We start from the raw sequence: 21,292 nt of genomic DNA, 5'->3' as shown, positions 1-21,292 counted from the left end.
GTGTATTTTTATTGTGTAATTATTACATTATTGGCTGACCCATTTGACTATGACAATTGAATTTTGTATTTCATTTTCACCGTTAATAAAAGCAAATACTGTTTATCATACTTCTTTTTGTTTAATGTAATTAATATATAATATTAGGGATGTGCCCAAAATTGTTCTGTATATTTTCTTTTGTATTTTTTATTTTTAAAGAGTTAATGGTTAAATTGTTGACCCACCACATAGACACAAAAAATGGTTTTCATCTCATGTCATTTTAAATTTTATATTATCATACTTATTTTTTTTTTGGTTGTCATCGTATGGCTTGGGTTTTTGTTTGCTCTATTTGGGTGTTTCTATTGTATATACTTATTTTTTTGTCCTTTTAGTATATTTCTATTTAATCTAGAAGAATAACATCATACTTATGTTCAATATATGACAAATATATAACAATATAGACTACCCTAAATTTTTTACAGATTATCTTTATTTTTTATATTTTAATATATTTGTATTTTTAAATTTTTGTTGTTTAATTTTAGTATCATGGGTTTACTCATTTGACTGAAATGGTTGAACTACTTACCTACTACCTAGATGAAAAGTGGTTTCGTTTATGGGTTGATTTAAAAATATAGGTTATCATACTATTAAAATCATTATTTACAACTTTAATTAATGTACCTTATACATGGGACTTAATGGAAGGGAATTGAATGAACAAAATAGTAGTATAAAAATTACATTTTTTTAATTTGATCATATTAGTAAAGAATGCCCAAATTCAAAATTAGGGGTATTTTAGTCAATAAAAATTCCAAAGGCCCAATGCCTCAATCATACTTTTTAATACACAACTTAAACATTTCAAAAAGCCATAACTCACAAGCTATTAAATCTTCTACACTAAAACACTTTTTTTTTTATATATAAATTTATACACTAAAATACATTGAAAAACCAACATATATTCACAAGGCAAAAAAAAGCGAGGATTGATCTCAAAGGATGAAGTAAGGTAAGATCTAGTTTTCTCTTCAAGCACAATAAGGTATGATCACGAGGGACACTGATTACTCTAAGCTATGACTAGGGCTGTCAAGGGTCGGGTATGGGTCAGAACCAGAACCGACCCAATATGAAATGTTGAGGACCCAAACCCGATAGGGTCTGTAATTTTTTTGGACCCGGAACCAAATTGATCGGTTCTCGGGACAATCGGGTTTCACCCAATAGACCTGATTATAATAAATAAAAAATAAATATTTATGTATAATATATATTAAATATTATATGCATAGTCTCTCTCTCTCTCTATATATATAATTTATTTAATATATTATACATTATATATATACATACTAGTAAGCATGCACATGCTTTGCATGTGTCAATTATAAATGATGATAATGATAGTAATAATATATCCAATTTTTTTATAAACTTGTATGTTTTTTTTTTGTTTATATAATTTATATTTATTATTATTAATCGGATTTAGATTGCAAAATCCAAATATGATTATATAAATATCTCATCCAAATATGTGATAATTGGATTGAGTTGTGAAGTTTTAGATATCATTGACAAGCCTACCTACTTGGTATGGATACAAACGGATTTTATCGAATTTGAATCAAGGTATATTCAAATATGACCGAATACTATTAATAGCAGATCTGATTGCATCTCATAAATATGGATTTGAATATGAATCCAATGAGGAAGTTATATATTTGTATATGATCCGTTCCAATTTAATTAAAATTAAAATATAACAATTTAAATAAAGAAAAACAAAAAATACAAGTACCTTTTTAACTATTTTCACCATATATATACATTTTATATAAAAACAATACAATAAATTTACAAAAAAATGCAATATAAATAATATATTTATAAATAGATAAACAACACACACACACACACACACACACACACACACACACATATATATATATATATATATATATATATATATATATATATATATATATATATATATTGGATTGGATCATGATATGATCCATTTGCACCCCTATTGCTTGGCTAGATTATTCATTTTGTAATATTTTTTTTTTCATTTTATTAAAAAAAAACAAGACTTAAATAGAGTGAATTGAATGTGGTGGTTATGAAGCTAGGTCTGGTCAAAGAATAAATAAATTCAAAAGTTACTTGTATACCTCATCCAAGGTGTCTAATACTTGATGTAAAATGATTTGGATGGCTTTGGTTTTTAGCAAACAATCACTTCCTTGTAGATATTTGGGTGTTCTAATTCATAAAGGCAATGCAAGACATTATATGTTTGATGATTTGTTAGGCTGTGTTTGGAAACAATACGAATAAGTGTGAATGCAAATATGTAGAGTATAAAATGGTTCATGTAAAGTTGGGTTAGTCTTGCACTGACAAATTTGCCTTCTTACGAAACAAACTTTTAACTGTAATGGATGCAAACATGAATTACAATAAAGCATATGTTTTTTTTTATCAAAAACCCACTTGAATGCAAATTTACTTCATTTTTATTGATGTACTTTTACATCTTATTATCAATGTAAATATGCATTGATCTATCATTTGTCAATGCATAAATATAATATTGCCAAACACATGCAAAAATGAACTAGAGTGCAAATTTACCCTGAACCGGGATTGACACTCCATTTGCATCGTTCCCAAACGCAGCCTTAAGAAAAATTATTTTAAATTTGAATCTCGAAAGGAAATTTTTCTCTCAGCTGGAGCTCTAATTATTCTACTAAAGCATGCCCTTTATTTTATGCCTCTACATATCTACTTATGGATTTTGGCATTCCCAAAAGTATTATGAGAACCCTTGAGAAGAAAATTAGTCATTTTCTTTGGACGGGTTATGAGGAGGAAAGCAAACACTACTAGTACTAGGTATCTTGGCATAATGCCTACAAATCTTTAAAAGGAGACCTTTGTCTAAGAAGTCTAGAGGATCTGTGTAAACTCTATAGACTTAAAGCCCTCTGGCGGGTCCTATCTTAAGCTAGTTGTTGGCCTAATTATTTCAAGGCCAAATTCTTTTCTAAGGCCATGTTCTTTTTCGGAATCACATTTACCCATGTTCTTTTTTTGTTTGATTTGCCCAGATAAATGATGTTTCTTATTTTCCCATTCTTTTGCAACACCCACTGTACTGGGTAAATTGTTATTTTTTTCATCTCTTTCCAATTTTACCCTTTGGACATGGATTTGATAACCATGTCATAAAGTCTTAAATGCCCCTAAAAGTTTTGGAAATAAACCATGCTGCCTCTTCTTTTAAACCCAAATTGAGCCTAATTCAAGTTTTTCCTCTAGAACGATAGAAGAAAACACCATCTGCCACTATTTTGGGCTTAAATTTGGGGCATTTAAGTCTGTTGTCATAATTTTTTGTTTTCTTTATGAAAATCAAACTAGTTCTGGTTATTTAATGAACCATTGAATTTTCACAAATAACAAATAGCAGAGGAGAGTTTAAAATGCCAATGCTTATAAGATCATGTCAATCCTTTGACCTTCAAAATCACAATTACAAAATGAAATGCGAGTCTAAATTACTTCCAATAAGCAGCATACACCAAAATTACATGGTTGGGGCTTTTCAAGTACAGCCAGATATGCAGTTCTCTATCAAAGAAGAATAACAAAGAATGGGAAAAAACAGAACTAGGGAAAATTAGTTGGATGTCATTGGGGAAGAAGGAATAAAAAATCTCCATGGACCATAGTGAAGGCACATATGGAACACCTCAGCACATTGCCTAGCTTCACTTGGCACAGTTGATTCATATATTAAGATGCCTTCTTCAGCAACAGGTCAATGATCAACTCATCCAAAATTTTGAACCGACCAAGTCCTGGTTGGCAGCAGAACCACAGCTAGCTAGCTAGCTGCTGAATGCGAGAAGAGAACTCTCCAGCCTGCCATGAATTTTAGCCATTAGGGCTCAAGCCATGGAAGGAAACACAACATATACAATCAAGGAAAATACCGTGTTTTTTGCATAAATGTCTGGAACAATGAAACATGGGAATTCTACAGGCTCAGTTTGGAAGGAATACAATCTTGTTCTTATTCACACAGGAAATTTTTAGATAAGTCACCTATAATCAGAAAGTTGGGTAAAAATTAAATGGAAAAAAAATGATAGACCTTGTTGAGATGGGCCAAAGTACAACACCAATTCATGAGAGCTCCTTTTGATTGTTTCCAGAATCAGTAGAGCTCCATCATTTTTTGAACATGTTGTATATGTCATGTGGATATTATAGTCATACTTGTTTGTAAATTCTAAGGATTCCTCACCCTCCTTACAGTACTACAATACTTTTTTTCCGTTTACTAAAAAAATGTCAACCAGTAATGCAGCAAAAGCTCTAGTCTGTTCTTAACATAGAGGGAAGGAGGTTCATCCTTGAACCATCTCCAGATTTTATATATTAGAGGCTCACCTAAGTATATGCAAAATTAAGAATAAATAAGAGCAAAAGACCCAATAGGGTAGAAGGAAGAAAATCAAGAAATTAAAACATGTTAACAAGTCTATAACAACAAAGACAATAACTTTTTTCTTGTTGAATCTTTGTATGAGGCCTTAAGTTCTCACCATCGGTTTGAGTTTTAAGGGGAAGGAGTACTTCATAAATCATTTCCTAGCATTTGAATTGTTAAGAACATGAAGGATTATAGAAAGTAAATCCTTTACATAGAATCCATTACAACATCCATGTAACTACTGAGAAACAGTACCGTTGTCAAAGACTATAATAAATGCTAAAACCAGAACTACTTTTCTCTCTTCCAGAGGGTAGGCCTTTGGTTGGGTTACTCCATTGCAACCTGGGTGACCAGGGTTCAAATCATGGAAACAGCCTCTCTATATGTGCAGGGGTAAGGCTGCATACACCTGTCCCTCCCCAGACCCTGCATTAGAAAAAGCCTCGTACACTGGGGCTGCCCTTTTTAGAAAGCAAAAATACGCTCATAGTTTTAGTTGAAAGATCTGTTTAACCAAATGAAATTTAACTAGTTGCTTAAAAATTACACATAATAAAAAGCCAAGACAAAAAAAAAATGGTATTCTGCATCAGAGAATCCAAAAATAGCCTTTCTCTTTGCCATTCAAATTGAGTGAAATGCCAAGGGAAAAAAACAAAGTAAGACCACAAACTGTAGAATGATCCCAACAAAAGAGCAACAGTTCTTCCCTATAATTTATTTATTCAACCTGACACCAAATCTAGAACTAACCAACTCTGCAAAACAGGATTCATGTAGTTAGTTGGAGTCGAACTAAAATTGGGTAAAGATTTAAAGGTCTAGTATCGTTGCCCAATACTTGGCAGTTCTCACTCATCATCCAGATTCCAGATTGTATTTTCTTATAAACAACTCTCCTTAACTTTACTTAGTATCCAACACTAGTAGCTGTCTGATGAACCAAGAAAACTTTTGAATCCTTTGATCATGAAAATGTTGGTGCCTTAATCCAGCATTTTATCAAGATTCAGGAATTATGAACCGGGCTTATCTTTTGTGCCTTTATAAATCCTACAAGATTGAATAATTGCTTTCCACCTACACATATATGATATATCCTATAAAAACAGAACTCTTTACATGTTCGCCTAAAGCTACACATACAAAGATGAATGTATCTACATGTTCATATATGCACTGAACACGGAAGAAGTTCTTAACACAACCCTCAGAGAATTGAATACCCAGAATAGATGTAGAAAGTTGAGTAGAAACCTCTAGTTCTCTGCTGGTAACCAAAAGAAATAATGCCTTGAGTTCAAACCCCACTAATTACTAAAGGAGTTCAAAACAAATTAATTATTAATCTATTGCGTACATATGATTATAATTAAAGAAAGAAGAAACATATATATGATACCTGGAGCTTGCTCTTGTGTAGAAGCTAGCATTGATGCAAGTGCCTCCACCCAACACCCGAGCCCTTGCATTAATTGATGATCCAAGTATATGCAGAAGCGAACGGCTGAGATCTCTATGTGTCGAACCTGCATGCAAGGAGAATAATAGCAGCTGCACAGTATAGGATCCGAGACACCAACCTCTCAAACAAAGTGTAAGAGAGAACTGCTTAATCTGATCAGAGCTGAGGCTGAGAGGATATTTTTCCTTTCTCAGTAAAGAACTTATGTCATGTTGTTGAAGCACTTGGGAGTGATCCCTTATATAGTTGCTTCTCCAACGTTAAGTTCCTTGACATTAGGAACAAACAGTTACCAGAATAACCAATTGAGATAAGTGTTCCTTAACATTAGAATTCATGCTCCATCAGATTTGAGACAAGTGTCTCATGTTGACCAAGGATCTAACCACTTGGTCATCCAGTCTACACCGGGTCAAATGGATATCCATTGATCCAATAAGAGCTGGAATATGGATCCAAATAATCCAACAGCATTGGTATCTCCATGCATGAAAATGCTTTTTATAAAAAATAAATAAATAGGTAACTATTTAAAATGAATGATTGTGTGTGAGAGTGTTGCATGGAGATAACCATCAACATGTGGCTTGTCACATGGCCATTGGATATTCCAACATGTTGAGGATTAAATGAGGGCCTATGGCCACTCTACCATCATCTCCCACTTGGCCAGTTAGGCCCGAGATGAATAGGTACCAATCAACCCCATCACTTTAACGTGCCTTATAGTACATCTAGAGATACAAAAGATAATGCCAAATGGTCAAGAAAGGAGGAGAGGATATTTGTTGAATTGATGGTAGAGCAGTGCAAAAAGGGTAATAATTAGACTACTACGTTTACCTCTATTGGTTGGAAAGAAGTTCAAAGGGATTTCAATAGGAAGATAGGGTGCAAGTATACAGATATGCAACTGAAAAACAAAATTCAAAAACTATGAAGTGTGTATAAAAGTTCAAGAATGCATGCAAGCAAACAGGTTTTAGTATGGATCCATCTAGGAAGATCACTTTGGCATATGATGATGTATGGGAGGCCTACATAAGAGTGAGTCATATGTATTTTATGATTCAATCTTTTTAAAGTATTAGTAATTTAAGTATATAATTTATCCAATTACATCCATCCATGCAAGATCATCTCATTGCAAAAAAATTTACAAACAGGATTTCCCTTGTGGGATGAGCTTTGCAAAATTTTTTGTGACACCACTAAAATTACTATTCGTGCAAGATCTTCTAGGGAAGAAGATAAAGATACCCCTGATGCAGAGAGTAGTAACTTTTTATTGGATTCTGGTAAATACCAAACTAAGTATACTAGGTTGGATTCTTCAAATCCCATGCTTACATCAGATGCACAAATATTTCCAATAGAGGGAAGAGACCAATATCCCTAGACAAAGTCATTACCCCAAAAGGTCAAAAACATTAGTCAACAATTTGAAGGCTTATGGTGAAGCTTGCATGGCATTTACTATGGAGTCAACGTACCATATGAATAAAGATCATGAAAAGAGTTTGCCATTAGTTCCACTACCTGACCCATATCCACTTAGTAGGTGCATTGAGGTTTTAAATGGTGTACCAGGTTCAGATCCAAAATTATATGCAAACGCAATGAACTTATGCATGCATTCACATTCGAGAGAAGTCATTTTCCAAGTACCTATGGAGTTAATGAGTCATGACTGATGTGCGAACCTAGAAAATTTGGAGGCCTTGGCATCAGAAATCTCAAAACGGTTAATAAGGCCCTTTTGGGTAAATGGTACCTGATTGCAATAGATCTACCCCCGGAGAGTTCGATGGTATTGGTTGCACAGCTTCAAGCTGTTCCACAACTCTTGAACATTGTTGATCCTTGCGACGACGGAGAAAGACATGAAAGGGAGGAGGATCAAGATGAGGAGGAAGCAAAACTTAAGTCGGTTTCTCCTCAACATTACTCTCTCCTTGAAAGAAGGGTTCAGATTCAAAAACGGATACATCCATAGAAATATAATACTTATGGGAAAAAGGTTTGATAACAGCCGGGAAGGCATACGATTGATAACATATGTTGTAGACAAAACAACATCCATCCAAAAACGCTTGGGAACATGCATGTGATAACATGCCCCGAGCAACTTAAAGCAAATGTCGGTTCTTCCTTTTTGCAACACTATTTTGTTGGGGGGGTTCTTGCACATGAACTTCAATGAAGAGTACCACAAGAAGTAAAAAATTCTGTCAAGTCACTATGAAAATACTCTTTTGCATTGTTAGACTCAAAGAATTGTATTTCAGTCTAAAACTAGGTGAAAATCTTGCACAACCTTTGGTACTTCTTCTCTTGAACACATTGGATAAATCCATGTGTAGCAGAAATAGTCATCAATAAATGTGATAAAATATTTATAGCCAATCTCAGAGGGGATAGTAACAGGACCCCACACATCAAAATACACAATGTGAAAAGGAAAATCCAATCTTTTATTTCTCATTGGAAAGGAGCTTCTACAATGCTTACTTAACTGACATGTTTGACACTATAACTCAGAAATTGACATGGACTTAAACAATTTGGGAAGCAAAATTTTCAAACACTCAAAAGACAAACGATCAAGACGATTGTGCCACAAGTAGGCACTACTCACAAGGGATTGGCTCATAGAACCTATAGCCACAAGACCAGCTTTATTCTCTAGCACGCAGAGACCATCTGCCAAGTTTCCTCTTCTAATCATCCTCCTAGAGGCCAGATCCTAAAACACACAAGAATGAGGCAAAAAGGTAACTGAACAATTTAAGGAACGGGTAATGCTACTAATAGATGACAAGTTAATAGGTAAATTAGGAACATGAAACACATCTAGAAGAGCAAAGCCAAACGATTGAGAGATAGCTCATCAACTAACTATGGAAGAGAAAGAACCATTAGCAAGTCTCACCTTTTCTTTGCCAGAAAGAAGGATATAGGACTGAAACAAAGAGGACTTACTAGTCATATGGTTGGGAGCTCCAGAATTGATAATCCATGGTGATTCCGAAGTCTGAGAGGAAACATGGAAATCCAAGGTAGTGTTGCCTGATGTAGACACGAAGGAAGTCGAGGGGGTGGACCCAGAATCCATCTGTCGAAGGGCCCTACCACATATGGTTCCAAATGGTCACGGAAGGCATTGAAGAAGTCTTCCTTAGGATCTGAACCAGAATAATACTCTTGAGATGTGTTCATAGAAGAACTAGTTGTTTGCTCCTGAAAAGCCACATTGGTAGAGACAGACTTCTTCTAACTAGAGGAACGACCCTGATACTAAGGATTTGGTTTCTTGTTCTGTTCCAGTGCTGATTTCTTACTCAGTTCTTGAGACCACTTGGTTTTCCAACTAAGTTCCAACAACTTTCACATGTATGTCTAGGTTGCTGACAGTGAGTGCACCATAATTTATCTTTCCCATCCCCTTTCTTTTGGAAATCCCCTTTCTTAGTGGTATTCATGACACTCCTTGCAGCTAGAGCAATCTACTCCCCCTCTGAATTATTCATTGCATTCCTCCTAAGGCATACACTTCATTGATGGAAGGGAGATCCTTACTACCTAATATTTGAACCCTAGTAGGTTCATACACTAAATTCAGCCATAGTAAAAAGGCAAAACACACACTGCTGAAAACTAGGGCTTTATAGGCTTTAGCATCTTTACCACTCTCCCATTCAATTCTCTAATAGTAGTCAAGTTCCGTCCAAATGGAGGAAAGGGCAGAATGGTAGGCTGATAAACTCCGTTTCCCCTCTTTGCATCTAGAAGACTCTGCTTGCAGGTTGCAGCTGATAGATTCTAGCATAATGCCTCTGTTCAGAGTATGTGGATTTTGCCTACTCCCAAATCTCATATGCTGTCTCTGCCCACACAAAATTCTGCTTGATCGATGGTAACATGGTAGAGAGAAGCCAAGACATGATTAAGCAGTTCTCCTGATTCCACCTATCATATTCAGTAGTGCCATTCTTCAGTTCTTTTACTGTTCCACTTATGTAACCGATCTTCCCCCTAGCTGTAATATATAACTTCATCTCTCTGGACCATGCGAGATAATTACTACCATCAAGGGAGGTAATGGACATTGGAAAATTCACATGGTCAATGTTACTGTTCAGTCCTCTTTGTCCAGATGTAACACCAGAAGTAACACTGTCTTCAGAGGCCATTGGAACTGCACCCTAGCTGCTTCGGTTCACAATGGATCCCCAGAAAAAATTACTGTACGCCAAACAGCACCTTCCCAACACTGATCTGAGTACTTCCAGGTCTGTACAAACACAGTACTGTACCAAAAACAGACCCCACAAAAGCTTCACAGCACCAGTCCACAGTGTTCACCACACTAAAAGGTCATATGAGACCTACTAAGTATACTTTCCTTGTTACAGAAGGATCCTACAATCCACAGGAGATTTCTAATCTCCTTCACAGCATCTAATTTAGATTTCTGAGTTTTCTTGGCACACGACCAAGAAGAAAAAATTAAAAAAAAAAGGAAAAGGATGGAGCCCTACGGTTTTCTCAGATCAGATCTGTAATCTGTAGATATCTTTCAATCCAAGAGAACAAGAAAAAAGGGAAAAGATAAAATCTCGATCTGCTTTTCAGGACCCCACCTGCTATGATACCATATTATCGAGGTTAAAAGAGAGAGTAGAGAAGAGAAGAGGGAGAGAAGAGAGAAGAAAGAATGAGAGCCAAAAAAGCATGGCTGGCGGCACCTCTATTAGTATAAATACTAGGGCGACAGTACAACTAATAAAAATAACATAAAAGGACAATAATACCCCTGCAGACCATACATAGATAAATACACAACAAAAAGAAAAACTCTGTAGCTTCTCTGCAACTAGCTTCCATCCCTTGCTTTCCTTTGGGTAAACAGATTAGCTGTTTACTGTTGTGTCCAAAAAATTCAGATACCACCACAAACCAACCCTTTTTCGGTTCCTCTTCAACTCCACCAAATACTTCCTTCTTGGAATTTCCAAAACACCTTTCCATCCTTCCACCCTCATAGAGTACAGTACTCCATTGATGAAGCCTTTCAACCACTGTATAGCTTCACCCAGTAGAAAAAGGATTTTTGGCTCTAACAACCCTTGAACTTTGCAAATAGGCCAGTTTCGACCTTAAAGAATTTAGAGGGCCATTTTAGACCTCAAACTAAATTGAAAAGGCCATCTTTAGCCCAAAAACACAGAGTGTTAGTAACGTCATTCACAATCTATTAAATAATGAATAAAATAATAAGAAATGCTAATGTGGCACTATTCAACTAAAAAAAATGAAAAATTACAAGTGGGTCTCACTAAATTAAAAAAAAAAGCATTTAATGTATAAATTAATAATGTTGAAAATAATAGGTGGGCACCACTTGAAATTATAAGTGGGTCCCACTTGAAACTATAGGTGGGTTCCACTTGAAAATTTCTCTTCTAAGAGGAAAATAATAGGTAGGTCCCACTTTCTCTCTTCTTCTTCTTTACTCGACGCCATGTTCATTGTCATTTCTGGGCGAGCAGAGGACACTTGCAGTGGTGGCTCCTCTGCTCGCACTAGAGAAGGCGATATCCATTATTGGAGATGACAAGAAAAAGGCACCATATGATCAAACTGGTTGTATTGATGATGCTGAGCTTGCGGGGGAAGTGGCTCAAAATCTGCACGACTATTTCAGAACAATGTACAAAAAGGTTATGGAAGCTAATATCGAAGAGCTTGAAACAAATTACCAAGGGTCTGGTTCAGAGAAGAATGATTTGAAGGATCTTTTTCAGAAGTACAAGGGCAAATATGAACATGCTTTTCTGTTCGATGCTCTGTTCAGATCCTGAACTGGATTCACACAAGTTCAAGGATATTCTTGATGAGACTATAGCTGCAGGAGAGCTTAATGCAACCAAAGCCTACCAGAAATGGGCAAAGCAAGTAGTTGAAACAGAGCCACCTACTGATCCTCTAAAACAAAGAAAAAAATCAAACAAAGAGTCTGAGTCAAAGTTGCTTGCAGTTATTTCTCAACGACGAAGTCAAAGGAAAGAGCAATTTGTTTCCATGTTCTCATCATTGATGGCAAAATATAATGGCAGTGAATCACATCCAGAACCCACCGAAAAAGAATTTGAAGCTGCAAGGAAGAAGGTTGAAAGCCATAGGCAATCCAAGAAGGCAGAGAACAAGTGAATGGCTTGTGTCAACATCTTTCTTATAGAAAAAGTTTGCTGCTGAAAAGGAATGTGTAAAATGGCTATTGTAGGGAGGACTCTCTCCAATGTTTTTATTCCGTTTATTTGGCCTTCTGAAAGCATGGCATCGATCATATTCAGTGAGTGCAATCCTATGTCTAGGCTCTGATTTGCTTGAAATGCAATCCCATGTCTACGAAATCCAATTGCATAGGAACACAAAAATTCCAAAGAAGCAGAATGCGAGCAGAGGAACCACTGCTGCAAACGTCCTCTGCTCACCAAGAAACGACAATGAACATGAACATGGCGCCAAGGAAGACGAAGAAGAACAAGAACAAGAAGAAGAAGAAGAGAGAGAGAGAGAGAGGGGGGGGGTGTGTGGGGGGGACCACCTATTATTTTCCTCTTAAAGGAGAAATTTTCAAGTGGGATCCACTTATTATTTTTCTCTTAAAAGAGGAAATTTCAAGTGGGACCCAAATATATATTATTTTTAACATTTATTAATTTATATATTAAATAGTTTATTTTATTTAGTGGGACCCACTTGTAATTTTTCATTTTTTTTAGTTGAATAATGCCACATCAGCATTTCTTATTATTTTATTCATTATTTAACAGATTGTGAACGGCATCACTAACACCGTGTGTTTTTTGGGCTACCGGTGGCCTTTTCAACTTAGTTTGAGGTCTGAAATGGCCCTCAAAATTCTTTAAGGTCGAAATTGGCCTTTCCGCGAAGTTCAGGGGTTGTCAAAGCCAAAAATCTAGTAGAAAAATGGTCACTTTTCCTTCTTATCTTCAACAAAATTTGTCCCCTACTCTTTCTTTGTTCCAACAGCAATTTTTTCACTTCTATCGCAAGTTCTTCTCTCCATCTGGAAGCTGGTATGAAATCTCCTGTGTTTCTTCCCTCCATCCCCACTCCTTTTCTAACTGCAACCACTGGTTTGGCAATTTTCACTTTTAACACTTGTTCTTGATTTAGGCAGCAAGAAACAAAAATTCACATGAGTTGCAACACTGAGAAAGGAGGTTGCATCCCTGATGAGAGAATTTTTCTTCTGTTTGTGAACAGTATCGAGACCATGGATCCACTGACAGAGCATCACACACATGACCTGATTGCAAAGTTTTTGGCAGGAAAATGGAGAAGAAGGAGATTCAAGAGGAATTGATAAAAATTCAAATGATATCTCGCCATCTCTGCTGCGAGGGAATGGGGAGGAGAATATGGACTCCGCACATCAAGTTTAACAAGCATACTATTGACAACATCTAAAAGTAACAATTAATCCTCAAAACTCATCATAAGCAAGAATAGTGCACAGGTCATGCAAACCACTCTACAAGAGAGCATGATATAGAATATAGTTTGTGCAAAATAGATACCTCAAATGACACTTTATCCAACTTCTGATTGGAAACCAGTTTTCTTCATGATGAGTTGGAAGGTAACTTGATATTTCAAGAAGTAATTAAAGCACAAACAAGGCCAACAAGCAAACTTACATGGTACAGTATACAGCCATTTTGGCTTATCCAGCTGTAAACATGTTTCTTCCTGAAAGCCATAAGTTTAGAGTTAAGAAATCTTATCAAAGATAGTATTAATCAACTTACAACTTCGACAGAAAGGAAAACTAGAATTCTTACCACCATTGGGACTGGGTTTAATGTTCAGGTAATTCTCTTGCATGGGGATGATGAGCCACTTCTATGCAAAATCATGGGTGGAATCTGGATATGATCCAACATGGATAGCAAAAAGAACAGATTCAAAGTGTCAACATTGCATGCAGTGAACACCTAACAAGATTACTTAATAATGAACCACATCCCAGAATCACCAGCCAATTGAACTTTTACTTCTTAAAAGCCAGCACTATAATTTAGCACTCCAGTTTTTCCCACTCATCCTACGTCATTGTTTCCTCTTCCTTTGCTGTAATAAATTTAACCTTTTCAGAGTATCAACCAATCTCTGATGCAAATCTCTAGTATTTCCATATTGAGGAATGAATCCCCTTTCTTGTATATCAAGCAATAATGTTTCACCCTTAACAGGATTATTTTCCTTAACAATGGCACGGATAAGTACAGTATAAGTAGTAGTATTAGGCCAAATACCAATTTTTTTCATCTCATCATATAGTTCAAAGGCAGTGGCAACGTTGCCACAAGCACAGAGACCTGAAATGAAAACATTGTAAGCAACAATATCAAGTTTTACCCCATAACATTCCATCAGATCCCTCAACTTCAAAGCTTCAATGGGCTTAGCTTCTTTAAAGAGATTATGCATTATAGTAGTAAAAGTAGAACTAGTTGGAACCAAACCCGTCCGAAGCATCCAATCAAGAACCAGCATTGCTTCCTCAGTCTTTCCGCACTGTAGGAGCCCTCTAACAAGAGCACTCTCAGCAATTTTGCAAGATGCTAAACCTAGCATCTGCATCTCATCTTTAAATTTGAATGCTCTCTTTATATCACCCACCTTGCACATCCCCTTAATCAAAGCAATGTAATGTTTATGGGTGGGAAGAAACCCTTTGCCAAGCATTTCATGCAGAAGAATATGTGATTCCCGAAAATAATATTTTCTATTGAGTCCATTAATAATTGTGATGTAGGTATCCCTATCCATTGACACACCTAACCTTCTCATACAGTTAACCAGATAAAAAATTTTCCCCATTTCACCATTTTCACTGTATTTGGAAATAAGCATGTTAAATGTAAAGCAGTCTGGAATTATACCTTCCATTACCATCTTTTCTAAAAATTTAACCCCAACATCCTGTATGCCAGACTTGCAAAGTACAAGAACTAAGGAATGGTATGTTACATTATCTGGCAAAAATCCTCTTCTAATCATGGTGTTGTACACTTTAAAGCATCTGAACAAGAGCTGCCTCTTGGAATATGCATGTAAGAGAATGTTATATGAAATCAAATTACAACACAGACTTTGGTTATTTACTGCAGAAATAAAACTCTCCACTTTATACACCTGCCCCATTCTTGAGTATCCATCTAGCATCACATTTAGCATAACTGTATCTGGGTATAAACCTTTCCCCAACATCTCTTCATACATATAGGAAGCAACTTTTGGTAGGCCTTCCTTGAAAAGACCATGAATCATACAAGTGTACATGACCCGGTTTGGTAGTAAAGTTTCCCTTTCCTTCATTTTCCCAAATAAAATAATTGCAGTTAGCGTCTTGTTCTTCCTACAAAGACCATTGAGAAGAATAGTAAATGTATAAACATCTGGAACTATATCTTTTCTAACCATATCATCATATAGAAACACTGCCTCCTCCAACCTTCCAGCTTTACATGCTTCAGACAGTAATGTGTTATAGACAAAACTATTCACAGCACAAGGAACATACTGGAGTTTATGCAAAAATTTCCTTGCCTCTTCTAAGTTACCACCAATGAAGAGTCCTTTTAATAAGCTTCCATACGTGAAAGGACTTGGATGATGACCCAACTTAATCATGTCATCAAACAATGAAAATGCTCTTAATCCATCACCTATACTTCCATAGCCATTTATAATGCAGTTAAAGGTGATTGAATTAGGAAGTATGCCCATCCTACCAATGTGTTGCATGAAGATATTTGCCTCTTCCAACATCCCACATTCACAGAGAGAAGCAACCAACATGTTACAGGTCATAAGGTCTGCATCATAGCCCCCATGGTTCATACTTACATAGGCCTTCATTGCTTCCATAACATTTCCCTGCTTGCACAAGCTGTAGATTAATGTAGAATATGTGACATGGTTGGGCATAACTCCAGTCTTATGCATCTTGCAAAGAATCCCCTTTGCATTTTTAATCATTCCTGCTTTGCAGAATCCATTAATAAGCACTGAATAACTGACAACATCAGGATTAACACCACCATGTAGCATTTTATCAAGCAATTCTAAGGCTTCACCAAGCTGTCCAATTTTGCAGTATCCATCTATTAACATTGTGTATGTGATATGGCCAATAAAAATCCCACTTCTCCCCATCCTCTCAAGAAGATTTCTTGCTAAATCCATTCGAGAAGCCATGCAAAACCCATTCATAAGTATACCATAAGTAACCCAATTAGGTCTTAATCCCAAAGCTTCCATTTCACTCAAAAGTCTCAATGCTTCTTCTAAACCCCCTTGTTGGCAATACCCATCAATCAAAGAATTATATGTAATGCAATTTGGTGCAAGATTAAAAGTCAACATCTCATCAAACACCCGGATAGCTATTGCAATCTTCCCTTCTTTACAAAATCCTTTAACAAGAGTGTTGTAAGTGACTTCATTTGGAGATATTCTTTTCTTCCTCATCTTTTTCAACAGTAAATAAGCTTTCGCACTCCTATTGTTTTTACATAAGCTGTCAATAAATAAGTTATAAGTACATACATCGACTTCAATGCCTTTACAACCCATGTGATCAATAAGCCCAGAAGCTGCTTTGTATCTGCCCTTCTTGCAATACCAATTGAGCAAAGTATTATAACTAACTATTGTTGGGTTATAACCAGTCTCTTCCATCTTCCTCAAGAGATAACTAGCTCTCTTGAGCTTCCCTTCTGCACAGAGAAAATTCAACAGTACATTAAAGGTAACGACATTAGGACAAATTTTCCTGGTCAACATCTCCTTAAAGAAGAACCATACTAACCCCACTCTACTCTCTTCCACAATGGCAGCTAGCACACTATTACAAGTATAAACAGACGGCTTGAAACCTCGAGCACCCATCAACCGAAATGTCTCAACTGCATCTTTTAACATTCCTCGACGTACATAAATTCTAATTAGAAGGTCAAAAACCGAAGGATTCGAGTTGCAAAGCGAGTATGTCCGCATAAGAGCAGAAAATACAGAATCTCCCCCAATACCCATTTCAGAAAGATGTCGCAAAATCAGCTTTGCTGGTCCATACATTCTGGCTTTGACAAGTACGTGAGTTGTGATGCAGAATATGTGGGTGAGGTGATCGAATTCCAAACCCGGTTGCCGGATAACCCAATTAAGGAACTTTAAGGCCAGCTTTCCATGAACAGTTCTAAGCGAAGCCAATTTATAGTCCATGTGATTCAGGGATTCCCAACGATGAATTGTGAGAATTGTGTAGATGCTTTTCTCTATGTCTCGAGCTGTTTCCAACAGGAAAGTTTCAGAAATAGCATAATTGCTTCTAACAGAATCTGAAATAAAAAATAAAATGAGGAAAGAAAACAGAGCCTTCTTTAAGCTCCAGACTTACCACTACTGAAGAGCTTTGAAGTTGACAGTAGGCGCACTGAAGCAAATCGCCACTGTGGAAACCGGAAGAGCTTCGAAGATCTACTTAGAGCATAACGGGTGCAAAATCCAAGCGCCATAAAAGAAAGAACTACGAAGAAATTTAGAAAACAATCTGGATCAACAGAACCCAGAATTTGTTCCCAGATTCACTCATCGAGCTAAAACCCTAAAACCTCGGAAGCTCCAACTTCGAGTGAGAGAGAGAAGAGAACAAACTAACCTCGGAAGCAGCTCCAATTCACGGGCGAGTCAGAAATCTGCATTGGACCTGTCCGTCTTTTCCGTAAAAATTAATGATGGTCCGGATCGTCTGTTTTTCAACTCTGAAGAATTTTTCTGCTCAGCAAACTTGCGCCATTCACTTTTTTTTCAAATTTCTTAAATTATCCCTACTGTATACTGTTTAGTTAATTATAAATTGTATCGTTAAGGTTTAATTATTATCTTAAATTACCCTCAAGTTTTCTAATAATTGATTAATTAATTATTTCTTTATTATTAGAGTTCTGTCATAATTCAATCATTAGGGGTGTTCATGGTTCAGTTATTTTGCAAATTAAACAGATCTTACCAGTTTTTTAAATTTTCTAAACCAAATCGAACTGATATATAATATATTATAAATATATTTCGATTTCGGTTTTTGACCGATTCGATTCTTTAGTTTTTCGGTTTTTTATATTCATAATATATATTATTTAAATATATATATAATATTATATTATAAATAATAAATGATATATAATATATTATAAATATATTTCGATTTCGGTTTTTGACCGATTCGGTTCTTCAGTTTTTCGGTTTTTTATATTCATAATATATATTATTTAAATATATATATATATATATATATATAATATTATATTATAAATAATAAATGATATATAATATATTATAAAAGCATAATATATATAATATTTATAAATAGATAATTATAAATATAATATATGTATATATTTATATATAATATATAGAAAATATGTGACATATATTTAAAAAATATATATAAAATATAAATATAATTATATACCATCCGTTTGGTTAACCGTTAATTTTTTTCTATGATAACCGAAAATTAAACCACTCCTTCGATTTTTCAAAAATACCAAACTAAAATCGAACCAATTAGAGACAGATGGCGAAGGGGTATCCCGATGGTTGGTAGAGATGGAGTGGAGGAAGTCTTCGATGAGGAGCTTCGGAGCCCACTTGCACCAGATGAGGTTGATGTTGATCGGAGAGGACAGGACAGGACCCATGTGGGTCGGTGACGACCTCGAGTAGCTGCTACGCTATCAGACGAGCTCACCGGAATTTTCGCTATCAAACACCGTTGACGACTTCAAATAGCCCTGTTTTAGAATCTTCGCTATCTACCCCCTCCTTCCCATCACCACCCTAGCCAATAGCTATTTACCTTTGAAAATCAGTGGAGAATCGATGATGGGGAGTTTTGTCGGAAATGTTGGATGGCTGAACGGTGGTCATAACAAGTGATTGTGGGAGGAGGTGAGATGGATGCTTTAAAGAAGCTATCAAGCTTGAGAACCAACATAGGTACGAGAGAGGACAAGAAAAAAAGAAACCCAAAATAGTGAGTAATCACCGAAGATATGAAAGAGAAATCGATTAGGGCCGCTATGGCCGAGTATCAATCACTGTTGTCAAAGTGTTTTCGCTACCACTCTATTGGTGTGTCGAAGGGTTGTAGAAGATGAACAATTCACCGGCAAGGATGGGGAGAGAAGGATTTAAGGGCAAAATGGACATTTTCATCCTTTTCGTTATGATTTAATGATCATAGTAATTGTTTGAAACAATAGGAGTAGCATAAGATTGTATAGTTAATCAATTAGCTAAACCGTAAAGATAGTTTAAGAAAAATAAGAGAGAAATAAATCTACCAAACCAAATAAAACCTTATAAGGAAATTATTTGCTACTTCTAAGGTCTGTCTCGGTGGAGAAAGCCTGAAGCATACAAGCCTAAAAAAAAAAAGCCTTCAAGCCATATTTGGTGAAAAACATGGAAAGCCAAACATGTGCTTACGCTGAAAAATAAACTTTCCATGAAGCTATTTTTGGTACATAGTTTCTTAAAAGCAGCACATTCTAGGCATAAATCAGCACTAAAGTCTCCCAAATGGATCTTATTTGAAACATCCCCTCACTTTGTTGTTAATGTCTAAAACATCTCATCTTCAGGCTTTTAGGATATGAGGACATAGCTTTTAGATACCTCCAAATAACCCTTTATCTATAACTAATATCTATATTATTAATGGAGACTTGTGCAATGCACAAGATTTGTCAAAAGAAAGTGAAACAATTGAAACTGATAACTATCATAAGGAATTCAATGTTATTTAAAATAATTAATCTTTATTTTAGTAATTTGTCACATAAATAATTTAGTAGTTTAGCAGTTTGGATAATTATGTTAATAATTTTTAACAAAAATAGTAAATTGCTACTAATTACTTAATAAAATAATTATTTTTTCATATTATCTATTATTGTTCTATTTTATTTATTTTAATTTATTAATAATTTAATGTTACAAATTTTCTATAAATATTACATAAATATTTAAAATACTTAAATATTAGTAAATATATAAAATTAGGTTGTAGTCATAATTGAATTAATCTAAGCCTAAGCTTGAGGTTTAAGCCTTTGGAATAGGTTGGATTGACCCTCAACCCACCCAAGTTGCACCCCTAAGAGCAATATGACATTCGTAATTGGATGGAACCAAACCAAATACAACCCGTGCATACATTTTTTTAGGTTTTTTTAACTATTTTTAGATATTGAAGCCAAAGGAGCTATGGGGGATGGGCTACCCCCATCATGTATCCCAATTAACCAAAAAAATAAAATATCTCAAGCCAGATTTTTATAATGTATTAATAGGACAGGGACCAAGGTTCAAAATATTGCAACATATTGGTTCATATGGGCCGATTCGTATTGTTCCAACAAGGTTTCTTTTTAACTATTATTACAACATACCAGATTTTTATTTAAGTCTAATTTCTCTTTCATTAATTAGCCAATTACTACAAGGCAATTTTAAATTTAAATTTGAATTTTAGCCCCTGCTTCAAATTCTCTCATTAATTTTGCTTTGTTAGTGTAAAATCTTCAAATTTTAGATATAGCAAGATTTGAACCTTGGTCACTTGATTTTAACAACCACAAGTTTACCAACGAGCCACACATATTTATTTGCTATGATTATATGTATTTTTAATTTTAAGTAAATTTTCACTTTTCTTAATGAGTGACAAGTTTTTATTAATAAATGCTATAATTAATTATTAAAATTTATATACTAATAAATATTAAGATTAATTATATTGATTTTTGAAAATTGGCATTCACATTTTATTTTATTTTTGTTTTTTATATTTTAGTTATTCCATCATTTTTCAATGGTTACTAATTGTGTCCCGATATGTCACACTTTATATAAATCATTAAATTATGGTTTTTTACATTTAAATGACTTATTTACAATCATATAAAATATGTAAATATAGTTAGTAATATATTTTTAAGACTTATTTGAATTTTTTACCATATTTATGTGTATCTTGATTTTTCGTCCATATCCATATGTATCCAAAGCATATCCCGATACATCTCTTAAAATTGTTTTTCGATACACCTTGCATTTCTGATACTTTGAACCTTGACAGGGACACACTTGCCCATGTTAATTATATTTTTTACAATTAAAATTTCTATTATAAAAAAGTATAT

General features: G+C 35.0%; 1 protein-coding gene and 1 pseudogene across 4 annotated transcripts; one reads left to right on the top strand and one right to left on the bottom strand.

Annotated features, from left to right (window-relative positions):
* Positions 1–3,489: 3,489 nt before the first annotated feature.
* Positions 3,490–18,168, bottom strand: LOC104595580 (PPR superfamily protein). Of its 4 annotated transcripts, none has more exons than XR_016076661.1 (6): positions 17,743–18,168; positions 17,482–17,610; positions 13,859–17,371; positions 13,595–13,766; positions 5,922–6,048; positions 3,490–3,942 (listed from the first exon to the last, which is right to left on the bottom strand). XR_016076661.1 is itself a non-coding variant. In XM_088888827.1 (3 exons), exons 1-3 carry the CDS (start codon positions 17,783–17,785, stop codon positions 14,127–14,129), a joined length of 3,417 nt encoding a protein of 1,138 aa, XP_088744953.1. In that variant the 5' UTR covers positions 17,786–18,168; the 3' UTR covers positions 13,858–14,126. The 4 variants fall into 4 exon arrangements, 1 of the variants encoding a protein (XP_088744953.1); XR_016076662.1 differs by having other exon boundaries at positions 13,715–13,766; XR_016076663.1 differs by lacking the exons at positions 3,490–3,942; positions 5,922–6,048 and having other exon boundaries at positions 13,541–13,766.
* LOC104595922 (chaperone protein dnaJ 6 pseudogene) lies at positions 7,792–12,660 on the top strand (annotated as a pseudogene).
* Positions 18,169–21,292: the final 3,124 nt, after the last annotated feature.

Source organism: Nelumbo nucifera, chromosome 5 (assembly GCF_055504915.1).
Source record: "Nelumbo nucifera cultivar China Antique chromosome 5, China Antique-T2T, whole genome shotgun sequence".
Taxonomy (NCBI): domain Eukaryota; kingdom Viridiplantae; phylum Streptophyta; class Magnoliopsida; order Proteales; family Nelumbonaceae; genus Nelumbo; species Nelumbo nucifera.
The sequence above is the reverse complement of the archived record's forward strand: the minus strand, read 5'-3'. Positions and strand labels throughout refer to the sequence as shown.

Coding starts and splice junctions, on each gene's coding strand:
- LOC104595580 (XM_088888827.1), bottom strand. CDS start 17,785: ATGCAGATTTCTGACTCGCCCGTGAATTGGAGCTGCTTCCGAG. Junction 17,611..17,742: donor GAATTGGAGCTGCTTCCGAG/GTTAGTTTGTTC, acceptor ATTTCTTCGTAG/TTCTTTCTTTTATGGCGCTT. Junction 17,372..17,481: donor TTCAAAGCTCTTCAGTAGTG/GTAAGTCTGGAG, acceptor TGTTGGAAACAG/CTCGAGACATAGAGAAAAGC.